Source organism: Rhinoraja longicauda, chromosome 2 (genome assembly GCF_053455715.1).
Source record: "Rhinoraja longicauda isolate Sanriku21f chromosome 2, sRhiLon1.1, whole genome shotgun sequence".
NCBI lineage: Eukaryota > Metazoa > Chordata > Chondrichthyes > Rajiformes > Arhynchobatidae > Rhinoraja > Rhinoraja longicauda.
Window position 1 is genome coordinate 33792396 of NC_135954.1, and position 18695 is coordinate 33811090.

Below are 18695 nucleotides of genomic sequence, written 5' to 3' on the forward strand. Positions count from 1 at the left end.
AATCTTAATTTATTTTTATTGCCTAGCTGCAGCATTTCAGGAGGAGGTGTTTAATTTCTAATTTTAACAATTTAAATCACTGAGCATCATGCATAAGAATTTTATTGGAATTTAGAATCACCTTTTAAAATCACAGTGTTAAGTGTTGCACATATGAAGCCGTGTGTATAATTTTTGCATTTTCTGCAGTGCAACCTTATTGAAAGACATCTGCATGCTTTGAAGAAACTGGTGAAACATTATCAATTTGGTTTTGTATCCTTTTTGCTGGTGATAGTTCACCTATTTTCACCAATGTTATGTTTCATGCAATAAGTATTAATCAAAATGTTTTGTTGCCCAAGCCAAAAATTGATTAGTGTTATAGGGAGAAGGCAGGAGAATGGGATTAGGAAAAAGAGATAGATCAGCCATGATTGAATGGCAGAGTAGACTTGATGGGCCGAATGAACTAATTCTGCTTCTATCACTAATGACATAATAGCCCATTCAACCTATTTGTGTGTTTTTTTCTTAATCTTTTAGATCACGAATGATAACTTTTATCTAGCATTTACCTCGAGAAAAGCTATCAATTTAAGTTCTGTATATTTTCAGATGATCCATCAGTCAATTAAGGTTTATTGGAGAAATATCTCAATTTCCAATGCCTTCCATCTGAAAAAAATATTTCTTGAATAATTCTTAAATGGTCTAGTTCTAATTTAAGATTTATGCTTTTGTTCTGGATTCCCCCATCAGAGGAAATAATTTCTATTCTACAAGGCCAAACTGGTAAAGCTGTTGCTTCGGAGCACCAACATACAGGTTCATTCCTAACTCCCGGTGCTGTCTGTGTGGAGTTTGCTTGTTTTCCCTGTCACGACATGTGTTTTATGAAGGTTTTCCAATTTCCTTCATATCTTTACAATAGACAATAGACAATAGACGCAGGAGTAGGCCATTCAGCCCTTCGAGCCAGCACCGCCATTCAATGCGATCATGGCTGATCACTCTCAATCAGTACCCCGTTCCTGCCTTCTCCCCATACCCCCTCACTCCTCTATCCTTAAGAGCTCTATCCAGCTCTCTCTTGAAAGCATCCAACGAACTGGCCTCCACTGCCTTCTGAGGCAGAGAATTCCACACCTTCACCACCCTCTGACTGAAAAAGTTCTTCCTCATCTCCGTTCTAAATGGCCTACCCCTTATTCTTAAACTGTGGCCCCTTGTTCTGGACTCCCCCAACATTGGGAACATGTTATCTGCCTCTAATGTGTCCAATCCCCTAATTATCTTATATGTTTCAATAAGATCCCCCCTCATCCTTCTAAATTCCAGTGTATACAAGCCCAATCGCTCCAGCCTTTCAACATGCTGGTTGTTAAGTTAATTGGTACTCTAAATTGCTACCAGTCTGCTGATGAGTGGTAGAATTAGCATAGGAATGTAATTGCTCAATGAGCCAGCAAAGATTAGATGGCTTTGTTCTATGATGTTTGTAGATATGGAAAACTCTTACAGATTGATTATCATTTTAAACCTGTCAATTAGATCAATATAAACCAACAATAATGTTATTCAAGTCTAAATTACATGTCTTAATTTAATAAGTACTGGCCTAGTATATATTTTATGAAACTATGCTACACCCCATCAAAGTCTAATATGTCCTTCAAAACTTGAATGCTATTCCAAAGAGAAATCTGATAAGGCTCACTTTCTCTAATATGCACTCTTTTCTTGGGCCCCTCCATAATTTAATTTATCTCCAAAGAGTTAGTGAATGAAAATGTTCGATTTGATCATCAAAAGTTTATAGCAAAAAGCAGTTCCTTGTTCAAATGACATATTACATCTTATATACGAAGAGCTGGAGTAACTCAGCGGGACTGGCAGTATCTCTGGAGAGAAGGAATGGGTGACGTTTCGGGTTGAGACCCTTCTTCAGACTGGTTAGGGATAAGAGAAACAAGAGATATAGATGATGAAGTAGAGAGATAAAGAACAATGAATGAAAAATATGCAAAAAAGTGATGATAATAAAGGAAACAGGCCATTATTAACAGTTGCAGGGGAAAGTACCTGGGGAGGGAGCACTTTGGATGGTAAGGGATGAGTTAACCAGGGAGTTGAGGAGTGAACGGTCTTTGCAGAAGGCGGAAAGGGATGGAGATGGGATGATGCGATTAGTGTGGGGATTCCGTTGGAGGTGGCAAAGATTTTGGAGGATCATGTGTTGTATGCGACTGCTGATGGGGTGAAAGGTAAGGACTAGGGGGACTCTGTCTCTGTTGCGACTAGGGGGAGAGAGAGCAAGGGCAGATCTGCGGGGTACCTAGGAGACACGAGTGAGGGCCTCATCGATGATGGGAGAGCGGATCCCTGTTCCCTAAAGAATGAGGATACCCCGGATGTCCTGATATGGAACACCTCATCTTGGGCGCAGAAGGAGGAATTGGGAGTAGGTGATAGAGTCTTTGCAGGAAGCAGTGTGGGAAGAAGTGTAGTCAAAATAGATGTGGGAATCAGTGGATTTGTACTAGATGTCAGTCGATAGTCTATTTCCTATGATGGAGACTGAGATCAAGAAAGGGGACAGACCCGCTGAGTTACTCCAGCTTTTTGTGTCTTATCTTTGTTTAAAACCAGCATCTGAAGTTCCTTCCTACACATATATATATTACATCTTGCCAGTCAGAACTTATTTTTATCCTTGATTCTCTGCTAGTATACATGTGATGTCATAAGGTTAGCTCCAATTCCTTATACTTTCAATTTTGTAAATATTCTCTTATGCTGCAAATTAACAAATGCCAAGGCAGAAATAAGGACCTTGTTATGAGATCAGTGGTTAGCATATTGATAATAAATGTTTGCTTCTAATATGAGCAGGGACCTCATTGAAACGTACTGAATAGAGAAAGGCTTGGATAGAGTGGATGTGGAAAGGATGTTTCCGCTGGTGGGAGAGTCTAAGACTAGAAATCATAGCCTCATTATTAAAGGACCTTCCAATAGGAAGGAGATGAGATGGAATTTCTTTAGTCAGAGGAAGGTGAATCTGTGGAATTCTTTCCCACAGAAGGCTGTGGAGGCCAAGACAGTGGATATTTTTAAGGCAAAGATAGATAGATTCTTGATTAGTATGGGTGTCAGGGGTTAAGAGGAGAAGGCAGGAGAATGGGGCTAGGAGGGATAGATAGATCAGCCATGATTGAATGGCGGAGTAGACTTGATGGGCCAAATGCCTAATTCTGCTCCTTTTAATTATGTCCTTATGACCGATGTCTTGCTGACCACATTTACGGTAATTCTTTACACTACTCTAGACTGATTAAATAAACATTCACAATTTATTCTTACTATCAATGGAAAGTAATACAATCGAGATACAGTGTGGAAACAAGCCCTTCAGCCCAGCAAGTCAACGCCGACCATCGACCAGTTCTATGTTATCCCACTTTCGCATCCTACACATTAGGGGCAATTTTCAGAAGTCAATTAACCTACAAACCTGCACATCTTCGGAATGTGTGAGGACGACAGAGCACCTGGAGAAAACCTATATGGTCATAGGGAGAACGTACAAACTTCGCACTGGCAGCACCTGTAGTCAGGATTGAACTCGGGTCTCCGGCGCTGTAAGGCAGCAGCTCTGCCGTTGCACCACTGTGCCGCCCACCTATCCAAACACTGAATATCTTTAGCATTTGAATATTTACAATAATTGAAACTGGAATACTTTATAATAGAACATGGTATTTTTAAATAAAAGATAATTCAATATTAAAATGATTCTTATGGCATATAAAGTTAATGTGCCTTCAATTCACATGTTCAATTCTTAAAATTATTGTTTAGAACAGCAGTTTTCCTTTTTAATATAAATATAGTAATAAAGTCAAAAAGATACAAAAGACCTTCATGGGGGGAAGTAGATATGATATTCCTGTATTTATTTAAGCTTATCACTTAGGCTGGTGCTAAAAAAATAAAGGAATCATAGAAACATTTTCCTGCAGATATGCAATTGGTTAACCAGAGAATAGTGTTACATTGGTCATTATCTTGCTGAGAGAATGTTGCTAGTAGACTGCCACAGGAATGTATGTATTATATAAATCCTTTTCTAGGAGCTAGGAATTACAAATAAATTGGCTAAATTTGTGAATTAAACAACACTCGTAAAGGTTATAGCAAAGTTGAACAATATAAGCTCCAGAGAATCCGAATTTAAATTAGAATTTTGGCACACACTTGGTGGATGAAACAAAATATAGTAAATTATGCAGAATTCAAAAAATGTAATTACTGAAATGGGGAAAAAAATAGTGTCTGGAAAATAAGGACGATCTAGCAGCTTCTGAATGACAATAAATGAAAGCATTTGAAACAATGCCCTGTGGCAAATTACAGAGAATACAGAATACAGAGCCTTTATTTGTCATTCGGTACCGAGGTACCGAACGAAATTACGTTACCAGCAGTCACACAAAAAAAAGAAACACAAGACACATAACCCCAACACAAACATCCATCACAGTGACTCCAAACACCCCCTCACTGTGATGGAGGCAACAAAACTTCCGCTCTCTTCCCCACGCCCAAGTCCCCGCGGCCGAGCCGCACCGGGCGCTGAAACATCCCGCGGCCGAGCCGGGCGATGGAAGGCCCCGCGGCCTGTTGTATTAAGATGTCATCTTTGAAGCAAAATAATGTGGTAATCCTGCTACCACATAAATCTCTCCTAAGACTTTGCTTTTGAAAGTTCCGTTTTCACAGCACAAGATGAATATTGTACAACAAATATGTAAAATTTTCAAAACCCATTTACATGAGTTAATAAGTCGAAACAGATTTAGCAAATTGACTATAAGAGTAGAATACAAAGTATAAAGGGGAAATGTGAAATTGTCTACTTTGGCTGAAAAAGATAAAAATAGCAAATCTAATTGGTGACATTTTTTAGAGATCAGAAATGAAGATGGATCTTCAGCAAGTAATTAGGAAAGCAACAAAATGTTATAATTTATTGCTAGAGGAATTGATCCAAGAATAGCCCTAACCCCAATGTATGCTTGAGTTATATGGGCCATTAGGGATGCTACATTTAAGGAATTATGTACAGTATTGATCTCTTGGTTATTGGGTACAGTATTGGGCTCAGCAGGTTAGGTACTATCTCTGCAGGATATAGATAGACAGTGTTTCGGGTTGGGGCCCTACTCCAGTTTGAAGAAACTTCCGACCCAAAACTTTGCCAATCTATGTTCTTCAGAGATGTTGCCTGACCTGCTGAGTTACTCCAGCACTTTGTGCTTCACTATAAATTCTGGATATAATTTTTTTAAATAGGTTGGGGAAATGCCATGATTGCTAATTTAAGTATTTCAAACAGGCTAGACAATGTTCCTCGTGACAAATTTTCACATTGAGATGAACTCGGTGGACCTTGGTGATTTTCACCAATTGTTACCAAAACAAAATTGAAGTTTGATGCCTTAATATCATTTTTATAAAAAGCCAATTAAAGACTTGGTTCAAGTCTTTAAAATTCTTAATCTTTGTGCAGAAAAAGTAAAAGACGAGAATGCTTATGTAGAGCCAATTTGTAAAATCCTCGAATTGTGTGGGTAAGTGAATTTACATTTCATTTGTTTTTTTCAGGTCAATGAAAAATTCAAATAGATATGGTGCCTAGATGTTTAAATTTAGAATAGAATTGTAAAAAAGGTGTTCCTAGAACACTGATTGTGCATCTTAGAATATGTGCATGGATTCTTCCCATGTAAATGAAAATTTCTGCAATATAAAATGAACTAAAATCAGATTCCAGATATTTGATCCAAAGTCTGTGAATTAAAACATGCTCATAATTTTGACCTAAAGTGCTACATGAGTGCACCAATAATTAGATTATTGGATGTGAAGATATTGAAATTTTTAATTTTACAGGAAATAAATCATTTGGCAACAAAAATTATTTATTTGAATTTGCTATGATTGTGTATTCAGAAATAGGTAATTTAGTTCAATTCTATACAATGAAGCTGGCCGTGCATGCTAGAAGAGTAGAGCAACAACGGTGATAGACCAAAGTTGGGCAGTTTAAAAAAATGTTAGTCTCTCAAGGAGTTTGGACAGTTCAAAGTTGTCTTTTAGATAATTAATTTGCATTGCCTGGAAAGCGATGTTCTACTGGAGGGCAGTAGGAAAAATATAAATGATATATTATACTGTAATAAAGATAATAAAACTAAAATATACATAATCAACTGATTAAACACAAAACCAAGATGAGAAATAGACAACATTTTTCAAAAGCAGGATTGCATGTGCCCAAGCTATGCCAATTTCTTTGCAGGATAGGTGGAATGATCCTTGTTTCAATCCTTTTCAAGCCCACTTCCTCATGTTCTTCAATGACTGTACAGGTGCTACGACCTACATTAAGTACAGAATTCAAAAATGATACTTTTGCTGTCAGTTTCCAGCATGCTCTCATTAGCACATGGTCTATTTCTTCGTTTTTTTCCTCTTGGATTTCCCTATCTTAGGGGATAGGTTAGTGATTAATATAACTTATAAGCCCACAGGCTCCCATAACGATCTCAATCATATTTTCTTCCCCCTTCCACCCATGTCTCCATTAAATTCCCACTATGCCACTGTTTCTGTCATAGCTGCTCTAATGATCAAATACTCCACGGCGGTTACTCTAGCATGTCTTCTTTTTTCCTTAATCATAGCTTATCTTCTACTATAGTCATCAAATATCCTTGACTGAATATAATCTTTCTCACGCCTCTTTCCTTCCAGCCAAAACCCACAATATGGTTTCCTGGTTCTCACTCCTTCCTACGAGTCTTCGGATTCAACAGGTTATCGTCCAATATCTTCAATGAGATTCCACCACCTAACACATTTTTCCCTCCCTTAATTTTCCACCTTAACATTGGTCTTTCATCTTCACCAACCACTTCTCATGGCACTTTCCAATGCAGCTATAAGAGATGCAACATATTCAGTGACCCAACAGTCCTTCCAGATGAAGCAGTGATTCACTTGCACTACTTCCAATTTAATCTATTGCATTATGCACTGACAATGTGGTCTCCTTTCCATTGTATAAACCAAATGTAGATGAATGACTGCTTTGCAGAACACCTCCGATCACTAATTAAGGGCAACTAGATGCCTCCTTCCCACACCCATTCTGATCTATCTGTCTATGACCTTCAGCATTGTTCCAATGAAGCCCAACTTTAGCAGCAGCTCTGATTTGCATTTCATAGTACCAATGCATCCCTGTTTGTTTTCTCTCCCCCAAACTGCTCTCACTAATCTATTAAGCAGACCAATCAGTGAACTTGGACAACCCTGTCCTCACATTATCCAGGATATTCTCTTGCTCCTCTCTATCCAGCCGTCACTCTTTTTGCAATTTAAAACTAAAGTTTTCTCACATTCCAGTCCCGTTGATAGTCCTTTGACCTGAAATTATAATTTTATTTCTCTTCCCACAGATTCCAACCTCTTTTTTGTTTTTATTTTGTATTTCCAGTATTTGCAACATGTTGATTTTCATATTTTCAAGAGCATATTGCCACATGGTGGCCAAATAATCTAATTACAGCACAATAATCTACATAAGTACCAATCATAGACTGATAGACAGTATCACAAAATGCTGGCGTAACTCAGCGGGTCAGGCAGCATCTCTGACATTTTGGGTCGAGACCCTTCTTCAGACTGAACCCGCTGAGTTACTCCAGCATTTTGTGATACCTTCCATTTGTACCGGCATCTGCAGTTATTTTCCTAATCATAGACTGATAGACATCACAAAAATGGGCCCTTCAGCCCATTGATGATCAACATCTGTCACATTAATCCTACATTAATCTTACTTTAAAATAAGTTTAAATAAATGTGGAATGGGAAATGTTGATATTGAAATGTAAGCATTAGTAAAATAAATGAGTATGGTATGTGTAATAGATTCTGTGATGTTAGCATGTGCCTTGATGTAAGAAAAAAACATAAGCTTTGTCATTGATTTAAAGGGTAAAAAATATTGAATTAAGTTGAATAATTAATGCCTACATGATCTTAATTTTATGTTTAAAACATTTGTTATCTGGAATTTCTCCGCTTGATTTCATCAGCTTACCTTTTCTCAAGGAGAAATCAACTGACGAACCAAACTTTGCCCAAGTTGTGTCTGAATCTATTTCACAAATGGGTAAGTTAATACGATCATATGTTGTCAAGTGAAACAAAACCTGATTGCCGAAAAATGTACATAGAACATAGAAAGAAACACCACATTCCAGACACCAACCTGTGTAGGTACAAAAATGGGCCCAGGACATCTGATTTCAACTTTCTCATTATCATCTTAAAGCTACGTCCTATCCTTATACATGTATAAGCATTTTTTCATGGGAACATATAGCTCCTCTGAATAAATATCAATGCCAACCAAAAAAACATTATTAAACACCTTTTGCACTATTAAATCATTCCTTATCATGTAACCTTCCCATCTCAAGAGTGTAGACCAGTCAATCATTTGAAATCTCCAGTGTGACAGATATTAGCGCTTTGCCTTAAAAAAACACAATCAAGATTTTCAATCTGTTAATTTCAGTGGTCATTAAAATGAGACTATTCAGTGGTCATAAAAGTTAGATGATCTGGTGTGTACTGGGGCAGTGCCAACAGTCAGGTGGTAGGAAATTGGTAAGATTGTGCCATCTATCAGACGTTTCAGGTGATTAAAAGGTCGCAGGTCTAAATCGAGTGCAGGCGAAGGATATTTAGGTCCTCTGGGGAGATTAGTCGATTGGACTTTGGGGAACAGAGATTGAGGATGAAAATGGTGAGGTGATGGAACTACTGGGCAGTCTTGGAGGACACCAATAAAAAAATATGGAGTTGGAGCATGGCTCCGTTAAAACCTAGCAGTCTTGGGAGAGCCTTGCAACAATGAGGAGCTAGCGCTGCCGTCGCAGCTGCGGCTTGCCTGCAGTCCGTCTGTCTTTTGTGTTTTTTGTTGTTTTTGTCTGAATTGTAGTTTTAATATGGTGTAGGGTTTGTATGTTATGTTTGGGGGGGGGGGTGGGAGGGAACGGGAACTGTAAAATTCTCTCTCCCGAACGGAGACGCGACCTTTGTTTCTGTGTCGTGTCTCCGTTCCCGCTGCGGCCTACCATCGGCCATGCACCTGGGACCACCTGGGCTCTGGTTCGCAGAGCCCGCGGCCCGGACTCACCAACTGCGGCGCTGGCTGCCTTCGGATGCTGCGGGAGCGGCTGCGACTCGTCTCCAGAGTCTCCGGCGCGGGCCGCGTGGACGTCGGAAGCCCGCAGGCCCCTGGGTGGGGGCCGACATCGGGACCTCCGGCAGCGGCAGAGGCAGCGTGTTCACCCGCCCCGAATCGCGGGGCTTGGGTCGGCCCGTTGTGGACCTTTCACCGTCCGGCGCGGCCTGGAATAGGCCGCGGGATTTTTCACCGCCCGGCGGGGGCTTCAATGTCGGGAGCCCCGATCGCCCCGACGTGGCAACGACAACAGCCTGACCGTGGGACAAGACGGCAGGGGAAGAGAAAAAGACAATGTGGCCTTCCATCACAGTGAGGAGGGACTGGAGGAGACTCACTGTGATGGATGTTTCTTTTTGTTTGGTGTTAGTTTGTGATTGTATGTGTTATTGCATTTTTATTGATTAATCTTATTGGTCTTATTGTTCAACTGCGGGTAATGTTTCATTTCACTACACATTTATGTGTATGTGACAAATAAACGACTATTGACTATTTGCTCCTGGGACAATTTAGTCTAATTTCCACCGCAATGTTGATAAAGAAGCATTTGCGTGACGAATAAAGTAATATGCCACATTAGACTTGCAAGAATGCATGTCTAATGCAGCAAGTTGCAATGCAGGAACGTAGTCACCGGAACTTAAGGTGTGATGCACTCTGATCTGGTGAATGAATGAATAAATGAATACGTTTATTTGGCCAAGTATGAGCTTATACAAGGAATGTGCCTTGGTGCTCCGCTCACAAATGACAACACAAACATACAGTTAACAATTAAGAATAAAGCATAAATACATCAAAACAATAAGGATACTGTAGGGACATACAGATTGGCTGGGGGGTCTCGAACCCTCGGTTGGGCTAACGGGTCACGTGGTGCGGGAGCGCGAGGTATAGTTGTGTCTGGCGCCAAACTGGAGAGATGAGATTAGATTATATTAGCTAGTTAAGTAGTGTGTGTCCGAAGTGAGTGCATTGCGCCTTGTCACGGTTTTTACCAAGAATAAAGTCTTTTGATAATAACGCTCGTTTTGGACTCACTACATTGGTGACCCCGAACGTAAGATCTGAAGCGAACACGCAGAATGTCACAGGTGGGAGCGAGCGCGGTCGAGGTTCACCTACCGCCGTTCTGGGCCCATCAGCCGCACCTGTGGTTTGTGCAGGCGGAATCCCAGTTCCATATTAAGAGGGTGGAGAGCGACCAGGAGAAGTTCCACCACCTGGTGAGCTGTCTGCAGGCGGAGGTGGCTGCGCGGGTCAGTCAATACCTGACCAGTCCGCCCCAAACGGAGCAGTACGTGGGGCTCAAGAGGCTCCTACTGAGGACTTTCGGCTGGAGCCAGAACCAGCGGGCTCTGAAGCTCCTCCATTTACCAGAGCTGGGGCAGCCGCTACCGTCGGAGTTGATGACTGAGATGCTGACCTTGGTGGGCGACCATCAGCCGTGCATGGTTTTTGAAGCGGCATTTCGGGAGAAACTACCCCGGGACGTCAGGTTAGTGTTGGCCGACGTCTCGTTTGAAGATCCGGTAGTGTTCGCCGAGAAAGCCGACGCGCTCGTCAGGGAGCGGCACACCCGAGACGACTCGGTTAATCGGGTCTCGAGGCCCAGTGGCAGTCGGTGGAGCGGCCCAGAGAGCACACACGGTTAGTGTTGGCCGACGTCTCGTTTGAAGATCCGGTAGTGTTCGCCGAGAAAGCCGACGCACTCGTCAGGGAGCGGCACACCCGAGACGACTCGGTTAATCGGGTCTCGAGGCCCAGTGGCAGTCGGTGGAGCGGCCCAGAGAGCGACGCATCGGCCGCTATTTTGCAGTCAGCCCGCCAAGAAGGGGCTGCGGAACATGTTTATTGGTCGCGGGCTCAAGCAACAGGGCCGAATAGGCGCGGCTGGTGTTTCTTCCATCGGCGGTGGGGCAGTGAGGCCCGAAGCTGTAGAGCCCCGTGTGCGTTTCCGGGAAATGCCTGGGCCGATCGAATGTAGAGGCAGTCTCGATTGGCCGTAATTGCCGCCTCTACGCGACGGACCAAAGTACCGGGATCGTTTTTCTAGTGGATACGGGAGCGGTTGTGAGTATTGTGCCCCCCTACGACTGTGAAGTTCAAGCGGGGGGGAAGGGGCCGCCCCTCATTGCGGTGAACGGTAGCCCCATCCGCACTTACGGTAAAAGGGCTATGTCCCTGTCCTTCGAGTCCAGGACCTACCGTTGGGATTTCATCGTGGCTGATGTGGGCCAGGCCATTTTGGGTGTGGATTTTCTATGGGCGTTTTCGTTGGTCGTAGACGTCCGCGGTAGCGGCCTGCAGCCCTCGGCCCCTCCAAGCGCCGCCCCACCCAGTTCAGCAATCCAGGCCATCACCACGGCCCCCGGTCAGTTCGATGCGGTCCTAGCGGATTTCCCGCAGCTCCTCGTTCAGCGGTTCGATGCACCTTCCGAGAAGCATGGGGTGGTGCATTTCATTCCGACCGAGGGGCCGCCGGTTTTTGCCCAGGCACGGCGCCTCCCACCCGAAAAGCTGGCCATGGCTCGAGAGGAGATCTTGAACTTGGAGAGGCTGGGAATTGTGCGGCCTTCAAGTAGTCCGTGGGCTTCCCCCTTGCATATGGTTTCCAAAGCATCTGGGGGGTGGAGACCATGTGGGGATTTCCGACGACTTAACGCGGCAACACGGCCGGACCGCTACCCGATTCCGCACATACAGGACTTCTCAGCTAGCCTGGAGGGGGCTACAATTTTTTCAAAGATCGATTTAGTGCGGGGATATCATCAGATCCCGGTCCACCCGCCGGACATCCCAAAGACGGCTACCATTACTCCGTTCGGGTTGTTTGAATGGTTGCGCATGCCTTTCGGCCTTAAAAACGCAGCTAAGGCATTCCAGCGTCTCATGGACTGTGTGGGTCGAGGTTTGCTGTTCGTGTTTATTTACCTCGATTACATTTTGATTGCCAGCCGTTCGGTCCAGGAGCACTTAGTCCATCTCCGCACTATATTCCAGAGGCTGCAGGACCACGGCCTGATTCTGCACCCGGCCAAATGCCAATTCAGCCTGTCGGTGGTAGATTTTTTGGGTCACCGGGTTACATCGGCCGGTGCCACCCCTTTGCCAGCTAAGGTGGAAGCGGTCCGCTCTTTTCCAAGGGTTTGCAGGAATTCGTGGGCATGGTGAACTTTTATCACCGGTTCGTGCCTGCAGCAGCTCGGGTCATGCGCCCCCTTTTTCAATGCCTCGCGGCTAACCCCGCTGAGTTGGTGTGGTCCGCAGCTGCAGAGACGGCTTTTGTCGCGGTCAAACAGGCCCTCGCCAACGCCACCTCCGCCCCCATGGCGCTGACGGTGGACGCCTCAGACGTGGCGGTGGGTGCGGTTTTGGAGCAGCAGGTCGAAGGTCAATGGCAGCCCCTGGCGTTTTTCAGCCGGCAGCTCTCGCGAGCCGAGCTCAAATATAGTGCGTTTGATAGGGAGCTCCTGGCCCTCTATTTAGCAGTCCGCCACTTCCGTTCTTTTGTGGCCTACACGGATCACAAACCTCTGACATTCGCTTTTGCTAAGGTTTCTGATCCGTGGTCGGCTCGCCAGCAGCGGCATCTCACCCTAATTTCGGAGTTTACCACCGATGTCCGTCATATTGCGGGTAGGCTTAATGCTGTTGCTGATGCCCTGTCCCGGCCGGCCATTCCCTCCGTGGCCGTGGTAGGCGGACAGGTGGATTTCCAGGAGCTAGCGGAGGCTCAGCGCCTGGAAAAAACGGCCGGGGTGTACGCCTCCACAGCCTCGGGACTGCGTTTGGAGCAGGTGGCGTGTGGCCCCACAGGTACCAAGTTGTGGTGTGACGTTTCCCTTCCACGCCCTCGCCCGGTGGTGCCTGCCGCCCTGCGGCGTAAGGTTTTTGAGGCCATTCATGGCCTGGCACATCCGTCCATCAGGGCGACTTCGGCCATGGTGGCCGCCCGGTTTGTCTGGCACGGCCTGCGGAAGCAGGTGGCGGCCTGGGCACGGGCCTGTATTCCGTGCCAGACCTCCAAATTTCATCGCCATGTCCAGCCCCCATACCAGAGATTCGAGGTTCCCCCAGTCCGTTTTTTCCACATCCACGTGGATTTGGTGGGTCCATTGCCCTATTCCAGGGGTTATACTCATCTGCTGACGGTGGTGGATCGGTTTATACGTTGGCCGGAGGCGCTCCTATTGTCGGACACCTCGGCGGCCTCCTGTGCACGGGCCCTGGCGTTGCATTGGGTGGCCCGTTTCGGCGTACTGGCTATCATCACCACAGATCGGGGAGCCCACTCCTCCCTCTGGGCCGCGCTGGCACAGTTGTATGGGTCTCGTTTACAGCAGACCACCGCCTACCATCCCCAATCCAACGGGATGGTGGAGCGTTTCCATCGGCATCTGAAGGCGTCCCTCTGTGCCCGACTGACCGGCCACGATTGGGCTGACCAGCTGCCTTGGGTCCTCCTCGGCTTTCGTACGGCCCCAAAGGCCGAGCTAGGCACATCCTCGGCCGAGCTCATCTACGGTTCGCCCCTGCGGGTGCCGGGTGACATTCTCCCTTCTCCCTTCTCCCTTCCGCCCCCGCCTTGCCGCCGCCCGTTACGTCGGTGTTGGGTTCCCTCCGGGCACGGGTGGGTTCTCTGGCTCCTGTCCCGACCTCCAGGCACGGAAGCACGGCAGTCCACGTCCCGTCGGACTTGCGGGACTGCGATTTCGTGTTCCTTCGGAAAGATTCCCACCGCCCCCCTCTTCGGCCGGTTTGTCAAGGCCCGTTCCAGGTGCTTAAAAGAGGGGCTTAAAAGAGGGGCTGTCACTTTCACCTTGCACCTTTCACCGCCAGGAGCTCGTTTCGGTATCCCGGCTCAAACCGGCCCATTTGGACAAGGACCTCCCTGTGTCGGTGGCCCAGCCGCCGCGCAGGGGCCGGCCTGTGGCCGCTCCACTGGTCCCACCAGCGGCGCCTTGTTTGCCACCTCTCGGTCCCCCGCCGCCTATGGTTGGGCCCGGGCCGCCATTCCCGATCAAGCGCTCTCCGTCGCCTATGCCCTCCGCTTCCGTGGCCCCTACATCGCCTCCGGCGGCGGCGCCCTCCCCGCCTCCCGTCACATTGGCGGTATCGGGTTCCCCCCTCCGTACGCGTTCCGGGAGGGAGGTCCAGGCGTCCGTGAGGTATGGTTTCGAGGGTTCTGGGGGGGGTCATGTAGGGACATACAGATTGGCGGGGTGTCTCGAACCCTCGGTTGGGCTAACGGGACACGTGGTGCGGGAGCGCGAGGTATAGTTGTGTCTGGCGCCAAACTGGAGAGATGAGATTAGATTATATTAGCTAGTTAAGTAGTGTGTGTCCGAAGTGAGTGCATTGCGCCTTGTCACGGTTTTTACCAAGAATAAAGTCTTTTGATAATAACGCTCGTTTTGGACTCACTGCAATACAACATTACGGTTTAAACATGTGGGTGAAAATAAACCAGAGCAAAATAGAAACTACAGACTTTGGTTATAGAGTAGAACTACTACTCGTGTAGAAAAGCTATTTTTATGTCTGGCTATGGCTGCTTTGACAGTCCAGAGTCGTCTTCCAGAGGGAAGTGCTTCGAAGAGTTTATGGCCAGGGTGAGGAGGGTCAGAGATGATCTTGCCCACTCACTTCCTGGCCCTTGCAGTGTACACTTCGTCAATGGGAGGAAGGTTGCAGCCAACAACCTTCTCAGCTGTGCAAACGATCCGTTGCAGCCTCCGGATGTCGTGTTTGGTGGCTGTGCCAAACCAGACCATGATGGAGAAGGTGAGGACGGACTCGATGATAGCAGTATAGAATTGGACCATCATTGCCTGTGGCAGATTGTGTTTCCTCAGTTGCTGCAGGAGATACGTCCTCTGTTGGGCCTTTTTGACTGTGGAGTCGATGGTGGCCCCCCATTTAAGGTCTCTGGAGATGATGGTTCCAAGGAACTTAAATGACTCCACAGATGTGACTATGGTGTTGTTGATGGTGGGTGGGGGAGGGGAACGGGAAATCTTCGAAAGTCTACATTTAGTTCCACTGTACATTTAGTACATTTAGGTTCACTGACCTCAAAGACTCCGGTCGCAGGGCCTGGACTTACCATCTCGGAGGCTTCGGCCGTGGGCCCTGCAGACCGCAACATCGGGAATTCGCAGGTCCCTGGCTGGTGACCGGCTTTCGGGAGCTCCAGCCGTAGCAGCTTCGACTGCCCCGGAGTGCGAGGTACGATCGACCCGCCCGCAGGCCCTTCATCGCCCTGCGTGGCCTGGCCGCGGCACCTTCCATCGCCCGGTGGGGGCTCAGGACTTTCATCGGCCTGCTCGGCTCGGCCCTGGGACTTTCCATCGCCCGGTGGGGGCTTCAAAAAGTTGGGAGCCTCGATCACCTCGTGGCACCACGGGAGAAGAATGAGGAGGAGATAAGACTTTGCCTTCCATCACAGTGAGAATATGCCTAGAGCAATCACTGTGATGGCTGTTTGTGTAAAAAATTATATCTGTGTATCTTGTGCTTTTTAATGTCTACTGCCGGACCCTGACGTGAGAGGACGCTGGCGTTGTGTATTCGCCGCTTTTCCGTCAGGATAGTTTGTCTGTTTGTTTCTATGTTAATTGTTTTTGTAAAGCGCTTTGAGCATGCGATAGGGCGCTATATAAAATAAATGAATTATTATTATTATTATTATTAAGAGTATTGAGCTCCTGGTAAAGGTAGTTATTGTATTTCACAACAAAATATACACTATCTGTTTTCAATTATGTGATACTGCTATTTTCAGTGCTATACACTCTAATTATTTGCAGAACCGAAATATGTAATTCAGCTGCTTGTGCACCACTGAAGCCTTTGTCACTCTGCTGCATTTAATGCCATCAATGTACCATTCATTTTCTTTCTCATAACATTCTTCTCTAGCTTCTATACTATTTGATTAACTGCTCCCAGATTATAATACATTTAATATTGTGCTATAGTTGTTTGATCTTCACTCACAGAATTTTATTTCTATATTCTGCCAGGAGGTGGTCAATAGCTAACAAAGGGACATTTTTACACCAACATGTGTTTAAGAAATAAACACGTCTAATCTAATGATTTGAAAGTTGAAGAGAAACATTTGAAAACATTAGAACATAATAAATGGCACAAGAGCAGCATAATAAATCCCTCGAACCAGCTCTGCCATTCATGACTCATCCAACTATGGGCTCAACACTACCTTTGAGCTCTGTCCCATACCCTTCAACTCTTGTTCAAGTACCAATCAGTCTCCCCCTCATTTATATTCAATGACACCCTTCCAATCTCAGTGGAGTTCAAAGAGTCACAACTCTCAAAGAAAATAAATCTTTTCTCATCTACAAATCCAATAGCCAATCCTCTCTTCTGAACCAATGCTCCCTGCTTCTTGATGTTCCTTCTCAGGTAAACGTCCATTCAATATCTACCCTGTCAATCTCAGAATCCTATTTGTTTCCTCTCATTCTGCTGCACTTTAATGAGTATAATTCCACCCCAAATCAATTGTTCATCCTATATAAACTACTTCGTCCCAGGAATCAATCTGTGAACTACTCTGCAATGTCCCCAAAACAAGTATATCATCGCTGCAAATGGAGACCAAAATCCTTGCAGTACTCCAGGTTCTGTCTCATAGGCCCTTTGTAAAGTTGTAAAGTCCCTTGCGGTAAGGCAAACATTTGATATGTCTTCCTAATTAAATGCTATATCTGCATGCTAACATTTTGTGCTCCATCTATTTAGACTAATGCAGGAATCTTATATATAGTTACTTTGGTGGACAGAGTTGATGTTTGTTGCTGATATTGCTCATTTTTGCCTCGGAAGATAACTAAGTTTACTAACAAAGTAGGGCTTTTGATAGACCTTTGATCCATCTGGTCTCATTATGTGCATTATTCTTTGGTATATCTAACATCAAAAGGCAAACTTAGATTTGAATTTTTTTCTAAGATAAATATGGAAATTGAGTACACCAAAAAATGTCCACCAAAGTAGAGTACACCAAAAAATATCCACCATACATAGAAACTACTGTAAGTACAGTTATTTGAGGTCAGATAATAATTTATAATTTTAATAAAAGATTAATTTCTAAATAGTAATTTTCACTAACTTTCTCACAGGATACCTTCTGAGGATACCTAACACAGAGATCCGGTTGCAAATTTGTGATTCCATCATGAATCTATTTTGCAAAGAATCTCCCAGAAAAGAAGTTAAAGGTATTTTCAGTTTGTTTAAGTAATGTAAATCTGGTGTATCCTTGTTATTGCATACCTTGTTTCAATGTCCACCTTCCTTGAATTTGTGTAGTCTTAATTGGATGCAAAAATAATTCTAATCAAAAGATCTTTATTGGTTTTCAAGGGTTCTTTCCAACGAGTAGGAGCTACAATATCGAAATGATTGAAGAGAGTGGTGTGGCAGAAACCTTGGTCATGGGTATCACCCTAGTTGAAAACCAAATGATAGTAAAGTTAAGAATAATCCAGACCTTGCAATGTCTTTCTTCCTCATCTGGTAGGTATATACTGAACTATATAAAGTAGTGCACTTGATTTTCACCTAGTAATTAGAATGTGGTTCCAGAATCAAGTGTGTTAATTCAGTCATTTCTGAAAGAGGTCATTACATACTGTGCTGATGCTAGTTGATCACTAAGATGTCATGTGAATTTGATGGAATCGGATAAGAAAGGAAGATGGAAAGTCATGTAAAAGACCAAAGGGCCTGTACCCGTGCTCTAGGCAGGTGGGGGAGGAGAGGGGAAGGGAGGGGAGGGGGGGGGGGGGTGGGTTAATTTTCCAGGATCAGATGTAATGCATCACATGCTCAAGAGATAAAATAATGGAACCTCTGTTCATTATTTGCCAATGTGTTGTTATGATTAATTTATAATAACAATGAATCCGACTTCCTGATTGCAGTGATGAACTGTAATTTGATGTTAAACGCGCAAGCAGCCAACAAAATCTGCCGCCATATGAATGATCCAGATCCATCTGGACAACTTTTGTTTCTGTCATCTGATATCTTATGGACCTTACTGGAAAAGGCTTCCAAGCCAGAACTTGTTAATCAGCTGAGAGATTTTGAGTGTATGCAGTGAGTATTTACCACAAATGTAAATAATAATTTATATTCTCCGTTCTGGTGATGGCTGAAATTTTGTTTATTTGAAATTGTCTTATTTCTATGTATTTGGTCGACATGATCCAGAATCTAATATAAAAAGGTAATCTGGACATATCTATAGCAGCCATAATTTCAAACTACAGAAACACCAGCAAATTTGAAAGTTAAGGAACATAAAAATGTAAGGCAATCATTTATTTTGCTTTATAGGAAGCAT

General features: G+C 44.7%; 1 protein-coding gene across 1 annotated transcript in view; it reads left to right on the forward strand.

Annotated features, from left to right (window-relative positions):
• cfap69 (cilia and flagella associated protein 69) overlaps positions 1–18695 on the forward strand; it is an 84912-nt gene that overhangs the window by 10761 nt on the left and 55456 nt on the right. Inside the window, exons 3-8 of the mRNA XM_078427779.1 lie at positions 190–255; positions 5506–5615; positions 8151–8227; positions 17467–17565; positions 17711–17863; positions 18271–18448. Coding sequence (XP_078283905.1) covers positions 190–255; positions 5506–5615; positions 8151–8227; positions 17467–17565; positions 17711–17863; positions 18271–18448 — 683 coding nt within the window. The remainder of the gene's footprint in view (positions 1–189; positions 256–5505; positions 5616–8150; positions 8228–17466; positions 17566–17710; positions 17864–18270; positions 18449–18695) is intronic.